Source organism: Aegilops tauschii, chromosome 2 (genome assembly GCF_002575655.3).
Source record: "Aegilops tauschii subsp. strangulata cultivar AL8/78 chromosome 2, Aet v6.0, whole genome shotgun sequence".
Taxonomy (NCBI): domain Eukaryota; kingdom Viridiplantae; phylum Streptophyta; class Magnoliopsida; order Poales; family Poaceae; genus Aegilops; species Aegilops tauschii.
The window spans coordinates 572,660,021-572,675,757 of NC_053036.3; the positions used below are offsets into that span (position 1 = coordinate 572,660,021).

Consider the following 15,737-nt stretch of genomic DNA (forward strand, 5'->3'; position numbering starts at 1 on the left):
ATGAGCATTGTTTACAAATTCATTTATTGGCCCGTGGCAACGCACGGGCAATCTATTATTTTTAAGTATGGCACCCAAATAATTCATCCATGACATGTCTTGAAATTAATGTATTCTACTGATTATTCAGAACATGAGTTTTAGATTTTGTAGTCCAAAAAGATGATAACGAAATTGAGAGAAGAGAGTATGCCTAGGATCTATGAACATGATGTGTGACAAGAGATGGTATGACTTCTTCAGAGAACCATCTTGATCCTTCTTTTTTCTTCATATATGGCCAACCATTGATTATTGTGGTGCGGAAACTCGTGAGCGCTAGAGATTGTGGCACTATTTAGAGGGTTGGGCGGCAACTTGGGTAGAGGGAGGTAGTGCGTGACAACATTTGCTGACTGTTGATGGTGGAGGCAAGCGGTTTCGTAGGTAGAGGTGGGCGGGTGAATAGACTGGACGAAGAAAAAGGTATGAAAAGGGAGGAAGAAGAGTAGTAGCAGCAGCGGGTGTTGGCGGCGGAGGAGAGGCAAGGGGTTAGTGGTCTCGAGTGCGGGGTGCGGGAGGTCGTGGGCACCAAAATGGTGGTAGGTTTTAGAGGAACGACTGGCGTCAGCGTTGACGGAGGTGGTGACTTGAGCAAGTGGCGACGTGTGGCAACACTCGCTGGCTGTAGGGTGGCGGTGGTAGGTGCTTAGGCAGGGAGAGGCGGGCGGGTCGATAAAGTGGTCAAATAAAAAAAATATGCGGCTACGGGAGGAAGACAAAGAATTAGAGGCAGGTCATCGTTGGATGAGAAGGGGCAGGGGATTAACGGATTTTAAGGCGGGGTACAGGATATCTCAGGTGGCGGAGATGGTGGTGGTGTTTAGAGGGATAGCCGACACATCATGTTAGAGCATTTCGTTTGCACCATCCATCCCGAACAATCACGGAAAATAGAAGAAATTGCTGGAACTATGTTATAAAGATCTATTTGGGTGAAGAGATGAGGAATAATGTAGTTCATGACGGTCATTTTCAACGTCTACATATTTTCAGCCTTGTCGGCACAGGAACACATAGAGTGAGGGGTGCGTGGGTTGAAAGAGTGAGAGGGCTGGTTGTGGTGAGAGAGTGACTGAGGTCAGAATAAGGCTAGGCGGTAAGCTAAAAAAAACTGGATAGACAACATTTCTGATTGTGAGAGAATTTCTTAAGTGCATCAAGTAAATTTTAATTTGTAACATATTTTTAGTTAGATAATCGCTCTATATGCATACATCATCAAATTGTTTTTTTAATCAATTTACATTGCAAGTAAAGTAGACTTCAATTATTACCCAATTACGCCCATGCTATCTTTTCTCGACACGTGAAATTTAACTTGCGTTATGTTTATATAACTTCAGCAAAATATTTCAAAAGTCCGTGGCAACGCACGGGCATTATACTAGTATATAATAATCAATCACATTAATTTACTTACCTTCTAAATCATTCCACTTTAAATTACTTAGGCATCTTCAAAGTTGACCCGTAAATTGCCTCCCGCATCCTCCGCGGAACGGATGCTGGAGGCGGCCATCCAATGCTGCCCGCATACATTTCGACAATTTTTTGAACCAAACGGACGAAATTCATGCATGTATTATATTTTGGACATTTTTTCAACTAAAAACCTATATCAGACTAAGTTAAGACTATTCTACGGCCGACGCCGGCGGATATCCCTGCGCACGACACAGATACCCTTGACTAACCTACAGCCGGCTGCGACGGATCTCCATTTTCTTCTCCATGTTCAGCAGCCCGCTCGTTGGACTACCGTGAGCCCCAAAGGTATATGTTTCAGCGCAAAGGGTGGCCCACTTCCCCATGTTCGGCAGCGCTGCTCATCAGAGTGGAACCCCCACGATGTGCTTTAGCCAGAGGGGAAGGGGACGATGATGGCCTATGACCGAGTAAGACACCGACTGTGTACGCCGACGTCGCCTCCGTGGTAGCTTTCATGGGACCTAGGCAGCGGCGGCCTCCTGTGTTCTACTTCTACTTGATGATGGCGGCGGCACGGACGTGCTGGCCACCATTTCGTCTATCTCCGCGAAGCCGGCTTCTTTCTTCGCCGGTAGGGTGTGGTTATGTGTACGTTGACAGCGGATGGTGCGATCCCAGGCACGGGAGGAGCGGTACGACACGACATCGTCCATGGCAGCCACGATGCCCGTGCCGCAATGCTCCCCGGCGAGCTGGCTTGGAGCGGCGAGTTGCTGAATGACGCGCCGGCTTAGAGCTTCTGCATCCGCGAGCTGGCCTGCAGCGGCCTGGATTGTCGAGGGTGGTGGAGCAGAGCATTGGCTGGCTCGTATCCGGCGGGCTCGATGGGCCGCCCAACCAGCTTTTATGCCAGAGAACTCCTCTTCCTGCTCGCCGTATGCCATGGAGATTATGGAGAAAATGATACGAGGAGGAGATGGGAGTGGAGTGTGGTGTGTTTTTTGCCCAGCGTCTGGCACCGTTTAAATAGCGGGCGGATGGCCAGAACCAACCGGCGTTGTGTTTAACGATGGGTGGCTCATGAACGGACGTGTGGCCGGAGTAGGTTTCTCGGTGCACGCGAGGGGTTTAATGGATGAAGGCGGGGAATCTGTGGCTATTTGAATGCGGCGAGGAAGCGTGTTCAGCAGGGCATGCAGCAGGCGACGCTCTTTCGTCCGGCGTGCCGCTTTAGTTCTGACAGTGAGAGGTCGCGTCCGTCAGCGCCGCCCCCCTTCCGGTCAAATCACGGGCATCAATGTCGGCTGCTACTTTCTCTGGGCCGCCACGAATGCGGCGCGAGCGTCCGATGAAAATCGCGAGAGAGGCGGGTGGGGTTTTTTTGGTGGCCAGGGCGGTCAGATGAGGGTGTGACAATTATCCGAACGCCCGCAGAGTCCCCCACGTTTGTCTCCAGTTTACGAAAAAAAACAGGTCTGGACCGTCAAGCGGACCGACACAGGACCGCGTTGGATGGATTCGCAGTCTGAACCGCGTGGGCTGGACGTATACATGCAATTTGAGGGTCACCATTGGAGAACCAAACTTCTCATCAAACTATAGGTAAATCTCGAGCATGATTTGATAGACACTTATTTACACAATCGTATTAATGTGTGCAGATAATCACAAATTATACTATAGAATATTTATAACCCGTTACAAAACACATACATTGTCTTAGTCTCTACTACTTAATCTCTGCTACTTAAAAAGAATGTAAGATTTTCATTTCATCTTTCTTCCCACCATCCCCTTGGTCCAACCTTTCGTGTATGATAATCAATCAACTTAATCTACTTATCTTCTAAATTAATTTAACTTTAATTTACTTACCAAACTTCTGATCAAAATGTAAGGTAATTCACGAGCAGAATTTGATAAACATTTACTTACACAATTGCATTATTATGAACAGGTAAACCACAAACGAACATAATAGAATATTTATATCTCGTTGCAACGCATGTGCATTGTTCTTAGTAGATATAAATAAAATGAGCCTCCAAAAAAAGTGAACAGAAAAAATATACTCCCTTCATTTCATAATGTAGTGCGTCCAAAGAGGAGGTTTTTCGAGAGTCATTTTTATCATTAATTAGACCAATAATACATAAATCATTTTACTGAAAAATTATACCTTTGAAAACATTTTACGAATATGAATTCAAAGGTATCTATCATGCTTCCGCCGCAGTTGACCATGTTATTTAAATTTATGATCAAAGTTAAATTTCGAAAACATAAACACACTACGTTATGGAATGAAGAGAGTACGAAATAAAAGTGCCACTTTTACTTGGCGGGCCCAAAGAGGAGAAACGGGTGGGCGGGCGGAAGCTACCAAATCCGGTTTGTTCCACTCAGCCACCTACCGCATCCACTCATCCACTCAAAAATACCGCCTTGTATATTGTTTCTTCTCTGCTAAGCTAGCCGCTTCTCTTCACATCCCTTGTACTGTTGTACAGTTGTACTTTCCCCCCATTTGATGGAGGCCGCGATCGCGTGGCTGGTGGAGACCATCCTTGCAACACTCCTGATCGACAAGCTTGATGCTTGGATTCGCCAAGCCGGGCTTGCCGATGACATCGAGAAGCTCAAGTCGGAGATCAGGAGAATCAAGATGGTGATCTCTGCTCTCAAGGGCAGAGGGATCCGGAAAGAGGCACTGGCTGAATCTCTCGCCCTTCTGGAGGATCACCTCTACGTACGACGCCGGCGACGTGGTGGACGAGCTCGACTACTACAGGCTCCAACAGCAGGTCCGGGGACAAGGGGGCACTCCCACTGCCTGGCCGCCTGCAGATCCAAGCGTGCATGGTACGCGTACTAGTGCTCGTAGATCCAAATCAAAGTGTGCTAATTATTACTAGTTCGGTCTAATATATCTTGCTTCAAAAGACAAATTGATCTTATCTTATCAAGAATATGCATTTCTTTCCTGGGCATGTGTTTTTGGGCACAGTTGCAAGCGACGAGCGGCAAGGTGTGGATGGAGCCGAGCGAGTCAATGAGATACCGAGGGGCGATGCTGCTACACGTAATAGCAGTGTTGGCAAATTACGGTCGCTCGTATGGGAGCACTTCACGATCACACAAAAGGATGACGGAAAGCCTGTGAAAGCAAAATGTACATACTGTACAGAAGAGTTCAGATGCGAAACAAAGACGAATGGCACGTCATCTATGAGGAACCATTTGGAGAAAGAGCATTCCGTGATTTGTACGAAGAGACCTGGAGCGCATCCACCAAATCTTTCAAGGTACCTTCAAAAGGACTTTTGTTTTTCGAAAATGAGGTTGAATCTTCTGTCTCTGCATTGAACGATGCACACGGCCATTTTATTATATTATTCAAAATGCCTTATACAAGATACTAAAACATTGATCCTTCAGAATCCACCTTCTAGACGATAAAAGTCGCACCACCTACAAGCTTGAGGATAATGGTGGTCATGATCAGGGCCACATGCCCTGACCTCACCCCTACACAAATCATCCAAAACCGAAACGCCGGTCCAGCGGACCCTTAGCGCATCACATGCGCACACTCCGAAAGTCGCCACCGGCGCCTTTTGCGAACCCATCTTCGATGTAGGGATCAATGAAAAGACCTTGTCAGGCATGCCGTTGACGCCACCGCGAAGCCAGACCGCGTCACCGCCCTGCACGCGTCCATCATCGAGAGTCCGCCACCGAGACTTGTCGTCTTCGACTCGTAAGACCACACAACTCCACCTCAGGATCCCTTCGGCCAGCACATGCTCCAGAAAAACGATGCCTCGGGAGGGTAAACGGCGCCGCGCGCCGCTATCATCCGATCCGGGAGACCCGGATCTAGGGTTTCTCCCAGTGCGGCCTGGGCGGGAAGACAACAACTACATCAATGATGCCTCTAACAAGAAAATGACGCCGTCATCGTCCACCATGACGGAAGTCGGCGTGTTTTTCACGGATAGCCTAACCTCCTCGAACACATGGCTGGCTTCCGATCCACAAATCCCGTAGGGTTGCGGATCTCCCACATCAAGCGTCGTAGACGCCGGAGAAAACTCCAGCCGCCACACGCCTCCAGCAACGAACTCGGGTATATGATCCCTTGATCCACCGCCCTCGACACAGCCACTTGAAGCTGTCTCCTGGCCCGTCATCCCCGCCAGAGGGGCCGCTGCCGCCGCCGTGTCCGGAGCCACCGCTCCAGGGCCCCTGCGCCGTAGATTGCTCACTAGAATTAATTGCATTGTGAGATTTTTGTTAGTATACCTTGTGTTGTTGTTTGATCGCGATTCTTCTGCTCTGTGTTCTCATCTTTGCTACTCCCTCTGTTCCTAAATATTTGTCTTTCTAGAGATTTTAACAAATGACTACATACGAAGCAAAATGAGTGAACCTACACTCTAAAAAACGTCTACATACATCCGTATGTTGTAACCATTTGAAATGTCTAGAAAGACAAATATATTTAGGAACGGAGGGAGTAGTATACACATACAAGGAATTGATTTTTGCGAGAACTATAAAGTGCAGGTTCCGGAAGCGTTTTCATTGGGATCGATCTAACCACACTGGTAACAATGATTGACCACAGACTGCTCGGGCTTCATGCCGGGCCTTGGGCTTCGGGCTTTCATGCCGGGCCAGACTCGGGCTTGCATTTAGACAAAATGTCAGGCTTCATGGCCAGGCTCGGGCTTGAGATACGATGGTCGGGCTTTTTAAAGCTGAGCCCAAAACACTCATTGCATATAATATGTTAGCTCTTGTGTGCCACAAATAGATGAATCGACCTACAGGCTACAGGACGCTAGTATGGATCTCCTGATCCAGTGTGGTGTTGATAGCTCTCTCTATCAACAGGATCTCCTGATTTATCACAACTACAGATTTTGCTCTACTGAAACTGAAACAACCCGACACCCAAGCATATGGCTTGCTGAGGGGTCAAATGCATACCCTCATCGAGAGAGAACTGAACCTTTGGGAGATCTTGGAATCTTGATGCCACCAAAAAAAATACTTGAGTTGACCCAAATTCTTAACCTCAAATCTGTTGCTAAACCTCACCTTCAGGCGACTTACCTCCACATTTACATCTCCCATGATAATAATATTGTCCACATTAATAACAAGGATGTTAATTTGTTTCTTAATGCTGACATAATATCGTATGATCTCCATTTCATTGTTTGTGGCTCACCGAAACCTGTCAAACCTCGCTCTTTGTAACTGCTTGTGACCTCCCGCAAAAAAAAAACTGCTTGTGACCATACAAAGACTTCTTCAATTTGCACACCTTTCCATTGGTTCTGGGGTACTAAAACTAGACGGGGTCTCCAAATAACGCTCCATGCAGATATGCATTCTTGACATCCAAGTATCCAACTGATCCAATGGCCAACCAAAGTTAGCGGTGCAAGAAATAAGTGATCTTTTTTGCGAGAAAATTTTCAATCTATTCATTTTCAATCATGCAGTACAACGAATACCAGAAATAATAGAATTACATCCAGATCTGTAGACCATCTAGTGACGACTACCAACACTGACGCGAGCTGAAGGCGCGCCGCTGTCATCGCCCCTCCATTGGCGGAGTTGGGCACAACTTGTTGTAGTAGACAGCCGGGAAGTCGTCGTGCTAAGACCCCGTAGGACCAGCGCACCAGAACAGCAGTCGCCGCAGCTGAAGAATAACGTAGACCAGAAGGATCCAATCCGAAGACACACGAACGTAGACGAACAACGACGAGATCCGAGCAAATCCACCAAAGATAGATCCGCCGGAGACACACCTCCACACGCCCACCAACGGTGCTAGACGCACTGCCGGAAGGGGGCTAGGCGGGGAGACCTTTATTCCATCTTCAGGAAGCCGATGCCGTCTCGTCTTCCTTAGCAGGAACAAACCCTAGCAAAACTGAAAGAAACGACTAAAAACGGATCCCTCCCGCCGGCCCTTGCCGAGATCCACCGTGCCCCTAGGGCCATCGGAGAGGAGGCGGACCTGCGGCGGCGTCGGCGCGAGGCAGAAACCCCAACTTTTTTGTGGAGGAGGAGGAGGCGGCTAGAAAGGCTTCCGTGTCCGTAATAGTCAATCCCATAGATTTATGGACTTGGAATGTGTTTGGTTGACATCTTTGTTTTTGGGCATTTTGCATACTTTTCCCAGTTGAGCCTGTTTGAGCTAATGCATGCAAAAAACCAACATCTGCATGTAGTTTGGTTGCCTACATTTAGGCTACCTGCATCAGGGAAGCAATTTTTACCATGGTATTTGGTTGCTTGCATCGCAGTTGTTAGACAAACTACATGCTGTTAATTTGGTTGCAAATGGCATAAGGTCTGATCACTTCTCACTAGTGATGACCTTGCCACACACGGGTTGAACATTGCCTCGGTCCTAACTTGGAAAGATATGGCAATTTATCCTAGCTACTAACAAATAGCATACAAATTAAGAGCCATATGCCTGAATAAGGGAAAGTTCATCGATGCTAAATAGGGTGAAGTCCATCCTCATCCTTTGTTCTTCCAGGCTTCGCTGTCAAATGCCTCCACACCATGACTGGAGCTGACAACATCATCAGGCTTCACATCTTTCTCCTCCAGCACAAGTTCATCACAACCTCATTGTAGGATCCAGTTATGAAGGATGCAACATGCAAGAACAAGTTTACCCTGGGTAGGGTAAGGGTGGAATGACTTTTGATCCAGGATCTTAAACATATTCTTCATAGCTCTAAATGCCCTCTCAACCATAACTCTAAGGCTGGAGTATCAGAGATTAAAAAGTTTATGTGGAGTCGTAGGATAGTTTCTACCAGAGAACTCGTTCAGATGGTACCTGGTTTTCCTGAGAGGTGGAAGAGCACCCGGCCGACATGCATAGCCAACATCTCCTAGGTAGAACTTGCCATCGGGGATATTGATGCCATCAGGTCTACTCATGTTGTCACTTAGAATGTTAGCATCAGTGCTGATCCTTCCCAACCAGCTAGCACATATGTGAACTTCAGATCGAAGTCAACAGCACCAAGAACATTCTGGCTTATAGAAGAAATTAGTGGTGTTGGTATTACCCTTATAGAAGAAAGAAAATGAAACAACAATTAAAAACAAATGATGAAAAACTTGCACACAGTTTGTACTGAAATTGCATATTTTTATGAATGCAAAAATAGGCAGATAATAATGCAATTTTGCACTACAGTATAATTTATACACATTGTATAATACTTTTGTATATATTTACACACGCACACCTAATATTTACACATACGCATAAAGAAAAAGAAAAACTGACTAGAAATACTTGATAAACAATAATAAATACTAAAACTAGTACGAAGCTAAAAGACAAAAACTGAATTTTCCCTAAGGTAGAATGAATTAGGTGCATTGGTTTCCCCTCTAAAAAAGAAATAAAGAAAACTTGAAACAGACGACAATAGAAAATTTTGCACATGAAATGCGCGGTTGCACAATATGCAAAAACAAGTATACCGTAATTTTCAGATAACAAAGACACATGCATGTGCATACATGCACATGGCTGCAATGCACGAAGAGCATACACAAAGTCACTCACAACACCAGCACCAGCACATGCAGGTCCCTTGCAAGCAGGCAAGACACACACATGCACGCACACAAAATCTGACACATAAGAAAAGAAAAAAACAGACAAAATATTTAGTAGAAGAAAAGAGTGACTGACCCAAAAGTAAATTTCAGAAGACTTAAATGTAGCAAAACTGATATACATCAGCTTGAGAGCCCATGGTTTTCCTAATAGCCAGCCCACCATCTTTTTCTGACTGCAGCACCGGCGAGCCTATTGTAATTGGCAGCTCATCCAAGGGAAAAGGAAAGAAACGACGGTCCAAGGCATGGGATTCTTTTGATGTCATAAAAGAAGTAAACGGACAGCCTATCAAAGCAAGATGTAAATACTGTCCCACAGAGATCAAGTGCGGAACCGGGAACGGGACAGCAGGTATGCTCAACCATAACAAGATTTGTAAGAAGAAACCTGGACTAGATGACCAGCCACCAAACTCGTCAAGGTAGCTGATGAATCTTTGCACCGTGACATTTTTAGGGGGTTGTTTAAATAAGAGCCCCATTGTGGTTCTATTTTCCAATTGACGGTCTCTTCCTTACTGCAGCACCAATGATACTACCGCAAATGATGCTACCACAAATGCAAGGCCTAATCTAATTGGTGATTCATCTAGCAGAAAAAGAAGGAGAGTTGATGAGGAATCCGCACAAAATATCGCAGCTAACACAAGTACCCCTTGGAACAAGGCTGAATTATCAAACAGAATACAACAAATAATTAGTCGGTTACAGGACATCCGAGGGGAAGTGAGTGAGGTTTTCAAGCTACATGAATCAGACTCTGCTTCAAGTTTAGATCACAACCGGAGTACAACCTCGGATCAGCATCTGAGAACATCAAGTCTTATTTCAAGGCAATTGTATGGGAGAGTTGCAGAAAAGAAATCCATCTTGAAGTTGATGATGTCAGATGACACATCTAATAGCATAATTGTTCTGCCTATTGTAGGCGTTGCAGGTGTTGGAAAGACAGCTCTCACTCAACTTGTATACAATGAACCAAACGTGGAGAGTCGATTTCAGCACAGGGTATGGATTTGGGTGTCTCGAAACTTTGATGAAGTGAGGATAACAAGGGAGATGTTAAACTTTGTTTCTAGAGAAAAACATGAAGAAATAAACTGCTTTGTGAAGCTTCAGGAGATCTTGAAAATTCATGTAAAATCAAAGAGGGTTTTAATAATTTTAGATGATGTCTGGGATGACATGAACGACTGCCGATGGAACCAATTGTTGGCTCCTTTTAAGTTTAATAGTGCTAATGGCAATGTGATTCTTGTGACAACAAGAAAACTATCTGTTGCAAAAATGGTTGGAACAACTGAGCCAATTAAGATAGGTGCTTTGGAAGAGGACGATTTCTGGTTATTGTTTAAATCATGTGCACTTGGTGATAGAGCCTCTGAAAATCCTGGAAATCTATGCACTATTGGACGACAAATAGCAGGCAAGTTAAAGGGCAATCCGTTAGCAGCAGTAACTGCAGGGGCACTATTACGAGATCATCTTACTGTTGATCATTGGAGTAACATTCTCAAGAAAGAAGACTGGAAATCGTTGGGTCTCAGCGGAGGCATCATGCCTGCTTTGAAGCTTAGCTATGATGAACTGCCATACCATTTACAAAGATGCCTATCATATTGTTCTATATTTCCTAACAAGCATAAGTTCTCGGGTAAGGATTTGATTTATATATGGATTTCCCAAGGATTTGTGAGTTGCGCCAATTTAAGTAAGAGCTTGGAGGAGATAGGATGGCAATATTTAATTGATATGACGAACATGGGCTTATTTCAGCAAGTCAGAGGAGAAGAGTCGTCTTCATTCTTTCACTCAAATTGCCAAACATGGTATGTTATGTGTGGTCTTATGCATGATTTTGCAAGGATGATCTCAAGAACTGAGTGTGCAACTATAGATGGTTTACAGTGCAATGGGATGATGTCAACTGTGCGACATTTATCGATAGTAACTGACTCTGCATACAAGAAAGATCAGCATGGGAATATTCTTCGTAATGAGAAGTTCGAAGAATATCTAAGGAGTACAGTTACATCAGTTGGTAAATTAAGGACGTTGATTTTACTTGGGCACTATGACTCTTTCTTCTCACAGTTGTTCAAAGATATTTTCAAAGAGGCACATAATTTACACCTGCTGCAGATGTCTGCAACATCTGCTGATTTTAGTTCCTTCCTATGTGGTTTGGCAAGCGCGGTGCATCTTCGTTATCTAAAACTTGAGTCAGATGGGTTGGAGGGGGATTTTCCACAAGTTTTGGTCAATCTTTTTCATCTTCAGGTATTAGATGTTGGCTCAAACACCGATCCTATTTTACCTAATGGCATGCATAATCTTGTGAACCTGCGGTATCTTGTTGCAGAAAAGGGAGTATACTCTTCCATTGCTAGCATTGGTAGCATGACATCACTTCAACAACTTCATAATATTAAGGTTCAATTTTCTTGTATCGGCTTTGAGATAACACAACTCCAGTCTATGAACGAGCTTGTACAACTTGGTGTGTCTGAACTTGAAAATGTCAAAACTAGATATGAGGCTAATGGAGCAAAACTGAGAGACAAAAGACACTTAGAAGAGTTGCGCTTGTTGTGGACGCATACTCCGTCACGAGATGAATATGCCACTGACACGAGCTTTCAACATCCAGTGGACAATGTAGAAAGAGATGTAGAGCTCTTGCCAATGGTTGAAAGAGGGCCAAGTTCCGAGCCTTGTCTGGACAGAGCAAGAGAGGTGCTAGAGGGTCTTGAACCACATCAAGACTTAAAACATCTTCAGATATCTGGGTACTATGGTGCTACATCCCCAACTTGGCTTGCCAACAATATCTCAGTTACCTCCCTGCGAACCCTTCATCTAGACAGTTGTGGAGAATGGGAAATACTTCCGTTTATGGAAAGGTTTCCACTTCTGATAAAACTGAAGTTGACCAACCTGCGGAAAGTAATCGAAGTATTGGTTCCTTCACTGGAGGAGCTAGTTTTAGTTGAAATGCCAAAGTTGCAAAGATGTTTGTGCATTTCCGTGGGGGGTCTGAGCTCTAGCTTAAGGGCATTGCACATCGATAAGTGTCAAGCACTAAAGACGTTTGATCTGTTTATGAACGATCATAAAATCAAACTAGAGCAGAGGCCATGGTTGTCTGGTCTTAGGAAATTAATTATGCGTGATTGCCCTCATTTAAAAGTATTGAACCCTCTTCCACCTTCAGCCACCTTTTCTGAGTTACTCATCAGTGGAGTTTCAACACTTCCAAGTATGAAGGGGTCATCTAGTGAAACGTTACATATTGGATCTTTCAATTGGTTTATTGATCACTCTTCTGGTGAGTTGACGGTACTGGATGATAAAATATTGGCATTCCACAACCTGAGGAGAATCAAATTGATGAGAATATATGGTTGCCGGAATCTAACTTCTATTTCATTCGAAGGTTTTAGTCATCTCGTCTCTTTAGAGAGGTTGGAAATACACTGGTGCGAAAAACTGTTCTCTTCACATGTTTTTCCAGAGCATATCCTTGAAGATGTGCCGACTGCAAATTGCAAGGCCTTCCCTTCTCTTGAAAGTCTCACTATTGAGTTCTGTGGAATAGCAGGGAAGTGGCTATCTCTGATGCTGCAACATGCGCCAAACCTAGAAGAATTGATTTTAGAGAATTGCCCCCGTATAATCTTATCATGGACAGGGGGTACTCGTCATCAGGAAATCTAGATGACGCATTGGCAGGGTTAGCTCAAGACGAACTCTTGCACGTTCCATCAAATCCCGTCTCCTCTCTTAGGAAGATAACTATTCAGGGCTGCCCTTGTCTGACATTTAATGGGAGCAAGAACGGCTTCTCTAGATTTACCTCCCTTGAGGAGATAACGATCTACAACTGCCCCGAGCTGTTCTCGCCTTTGGTGCATAAAGCCGGAAATGATGACCGCACAAACGGAAGATGGCTATTCCCAACATCACTTGGGGAACTTGACATCGACGGCTATTCCCAAGAGACGCTGCAGCCGTGTTTTCCAAGTCCTCTCACCAGCCTTAAAAAGTTGGAGGTACTGAGCAGCCCAGGTTTGGAATCTCTGCAGCTTCAGTCATGCACGGCACTTGAAGAGCTGATAATTGGAGGCTGTGGATCACTCACCGCACTAGAGGGCTTGCAATCCATTGGCAACCTCAGGCATTTGAAAGTATCTGATTGCCCTGGCCTGCCTCCATATTTAGAGAGCTTGTCAAGGCAGGGCTATGAGATCTGCCCTCGACTGGAAGGACTTCACATCGATGACCCATCTGTCCTTACCAAGTCATTCTGCAAGCATCTCACCTCCCTCCAACGCCTAGAACTGGGTCATTTGAGCATGGAAGCGACAACACTGACTGATGAGCAAGAGAGCGCTTCTGCTGCTTAAGTCCCTGCAAGAGCTCGACATTTGTGGTTGTTATCATCTCGTAGATCTTCCTGCGAGGCTGGACACCCTTACTTCCCTCAATAGGTTCAAGATACATTCCTGCTCCATCATCTCAAGGCTCCCACTAGCATTTTAGCAGTACACATGTATTCCTGATGTTTTGTAATCAATAATTTGCCACAGACCTGCATGCACTAGGCTGCCCAGATTCTGTGACCACTGTCCCTCTGCTCTCCTAAACTTGGGCCATACATTATGTTATATTCAGAATTGATATACCCTCATAAATGTGCACTATGCTCAATGTAAAAAAGACCGTCTCTCTGCATATGATTCGGTCTTCAGACAATTTTCCTAAAGCCCTTCTATCAGTTGTAGCATGCTTTGCCGTATGCGTTAACAAAAGATTAACAAATGTACATGATAGCTGATGGTCTAATCAATCTTTCTATTGTGATCAGGATGTTATATGGACTTGTGGTAATTGAGCTTACTATCCCGTGCGGCTATGCTGGAGCCGTGGTCAACAATGTGACAAGTTGTCTGGGTGAACGCATGTAGAACCATCTCAAGCACGCATTGGAACTGCATCAACCATGTAGGCACTTGACAGACATTAGCAGCTAGCAAGGCCCTAATTTGCTGCACCTGACAAACACAAGAAATTTAACTTATTAGAAACTGAAACAGCACGCCGACACCATTTACTGGTTTGTCCACAGTCATGCGTCAAGAAAAGCTTCCGACAGGAGGAAATTCTTAAATTATCCGACAATAACAGGCCGGTTTAATGTCTTGTCGTGTCAGACAACATAACGGCACAAAGACTTGTTAAAATCAAAAGATACAATTTCCACAAAAAGCAAGCAATATCACTGGGACAAAAAATCATAATATACTCAGATTTGCGTGGCTACTGAAATTTATCACTCATATGCCATTCTCATATCAGTAGGCATCACCAGACAAAGACGCCAGGGAGGATTTCGATATTTTCTTACTCCTTTGCCATAGTTACGTTGCCCATAAGCATATATAGAATTTCATACACAATGGATGTGCTAGAGAAAACACATCAGTACAAAAGCCACCTTCAGATCAGAAGGCCAGATGAAGTGATGAGCTACCACATGCCTCGGTACCCTCCACTTTTTCACTTATATAGACATAGTCGGGCTGAGCTATCAGATTACCCACAAAGCCAGCTATCCACTAGGAACTAAATTAACTAAAATCCAAGCTGACATGCACATCCCAGAAATAAGTACTCACATCCTCCACCTAGTCAAATCCTACTGTTAGAACAACCTCCCCTCTACACCAGAGGACGAGCATTGGCAGCTTCTGAGGTGCTGTCCCCTGAGCTCCCTGACCCTGAACCTGTAAAGAAAATTGGATGGGAAACATTGTAGGAAGTTTAATTCATGAGAATAAACGATGTTTCTTAAAAAGGAAAATAATAAACAGTAGGTTCGACAGTACCACTGGATGATGAAGAACCACTTCCCGAACCACCAGAGACACTCGTGGCCTCAGTGCCCTTCTTGATCTCCACTGATTGGTAAGTTGCGGTTGGCATCTCATCATTAATATCTACATACTCATCCACCTGCACACACACTACAGTGTTACCAGGATTCTCGCTCTTCTGTAAATAATAACAAAACAAACAACACCCCGTGAGAGTTCAATTTGCATATCCAGTACTGCAAACAAGAACAACACATGTTGTTTCCTCTACGGCCATTACCACCTCAGCATTGTCAACCAAAATAGGCACAGCACCATTCACAGTTTCAGCTCCATCAGCATTGTTGACATCAGCAATGTCCCCATTCATCATCACGGCTCGTCGGCTCTTTTTGAGCGCCTTGTTGAACATTTCAACCATGTAAGCACTTGATGAACCATAGCAATCCCTGCAAAGAAAAGAAGAACATTCGCAAGGGGCAAATTTGCCACTGGAAAACACAAGCTAAGTAACCTCAGAAATATTTGAATGTAAAATTAACTCAGAAATTTGCACCAGCACACCAAACACGTTTTACTGGCACTCCAGTTAAATGTTGGGAAAAGCTTGCAGCAACAGGAAGTTCTCTTACCCAGTAATAACAAGCCAGTTAAAAATAATTCATACTCTAACTGAAATCAAGGGTATAATTTCAGAAAAGGCGAGCA

At 44.7% G+C, this 15,737-nt stretch overlaps 1 protein-coding gene and 1 pseudogene across 1 annotated transcript; one reads left to right on the top strand and one right to left on the bottom strand.

The window, feature by feature from the left end:
* Positions 1 to 3,911: 3,911 nt before the first annotated feature.
* Positions 3,912 to 13,682, top strand: LOC109768954 (uncharacterized; annotated as a pseudogene).
* Positions 13,683 to 14,543: 861 nt separating this feature from the next.
* On the bottom strand, positions 14,544 to 15,709 carry LOC120973745 (uncharacterized). Its single transcript, XM_040399789.3, has 3 exons — positions 15,313 to 15,709; positions 15,042 to 15,168; positions 14,544 to 14,939 (listed from the first exon to the last, which is right to left on the bottom strand). Exons 1-3 carry the CDS (start codon positions 15,448 to 15,450, stop codon positions 14,875 to 14,877), a joined length of 330 nt encoding a protein of 109 aa, XP_040255723.1. The 5' UTR covers positions 15,451 to 15,709; the 3' UTR covers positions 14,544 to 14,874.
* Positions 15,710 to 15,737: the final 28 nt, after the last annotated feature.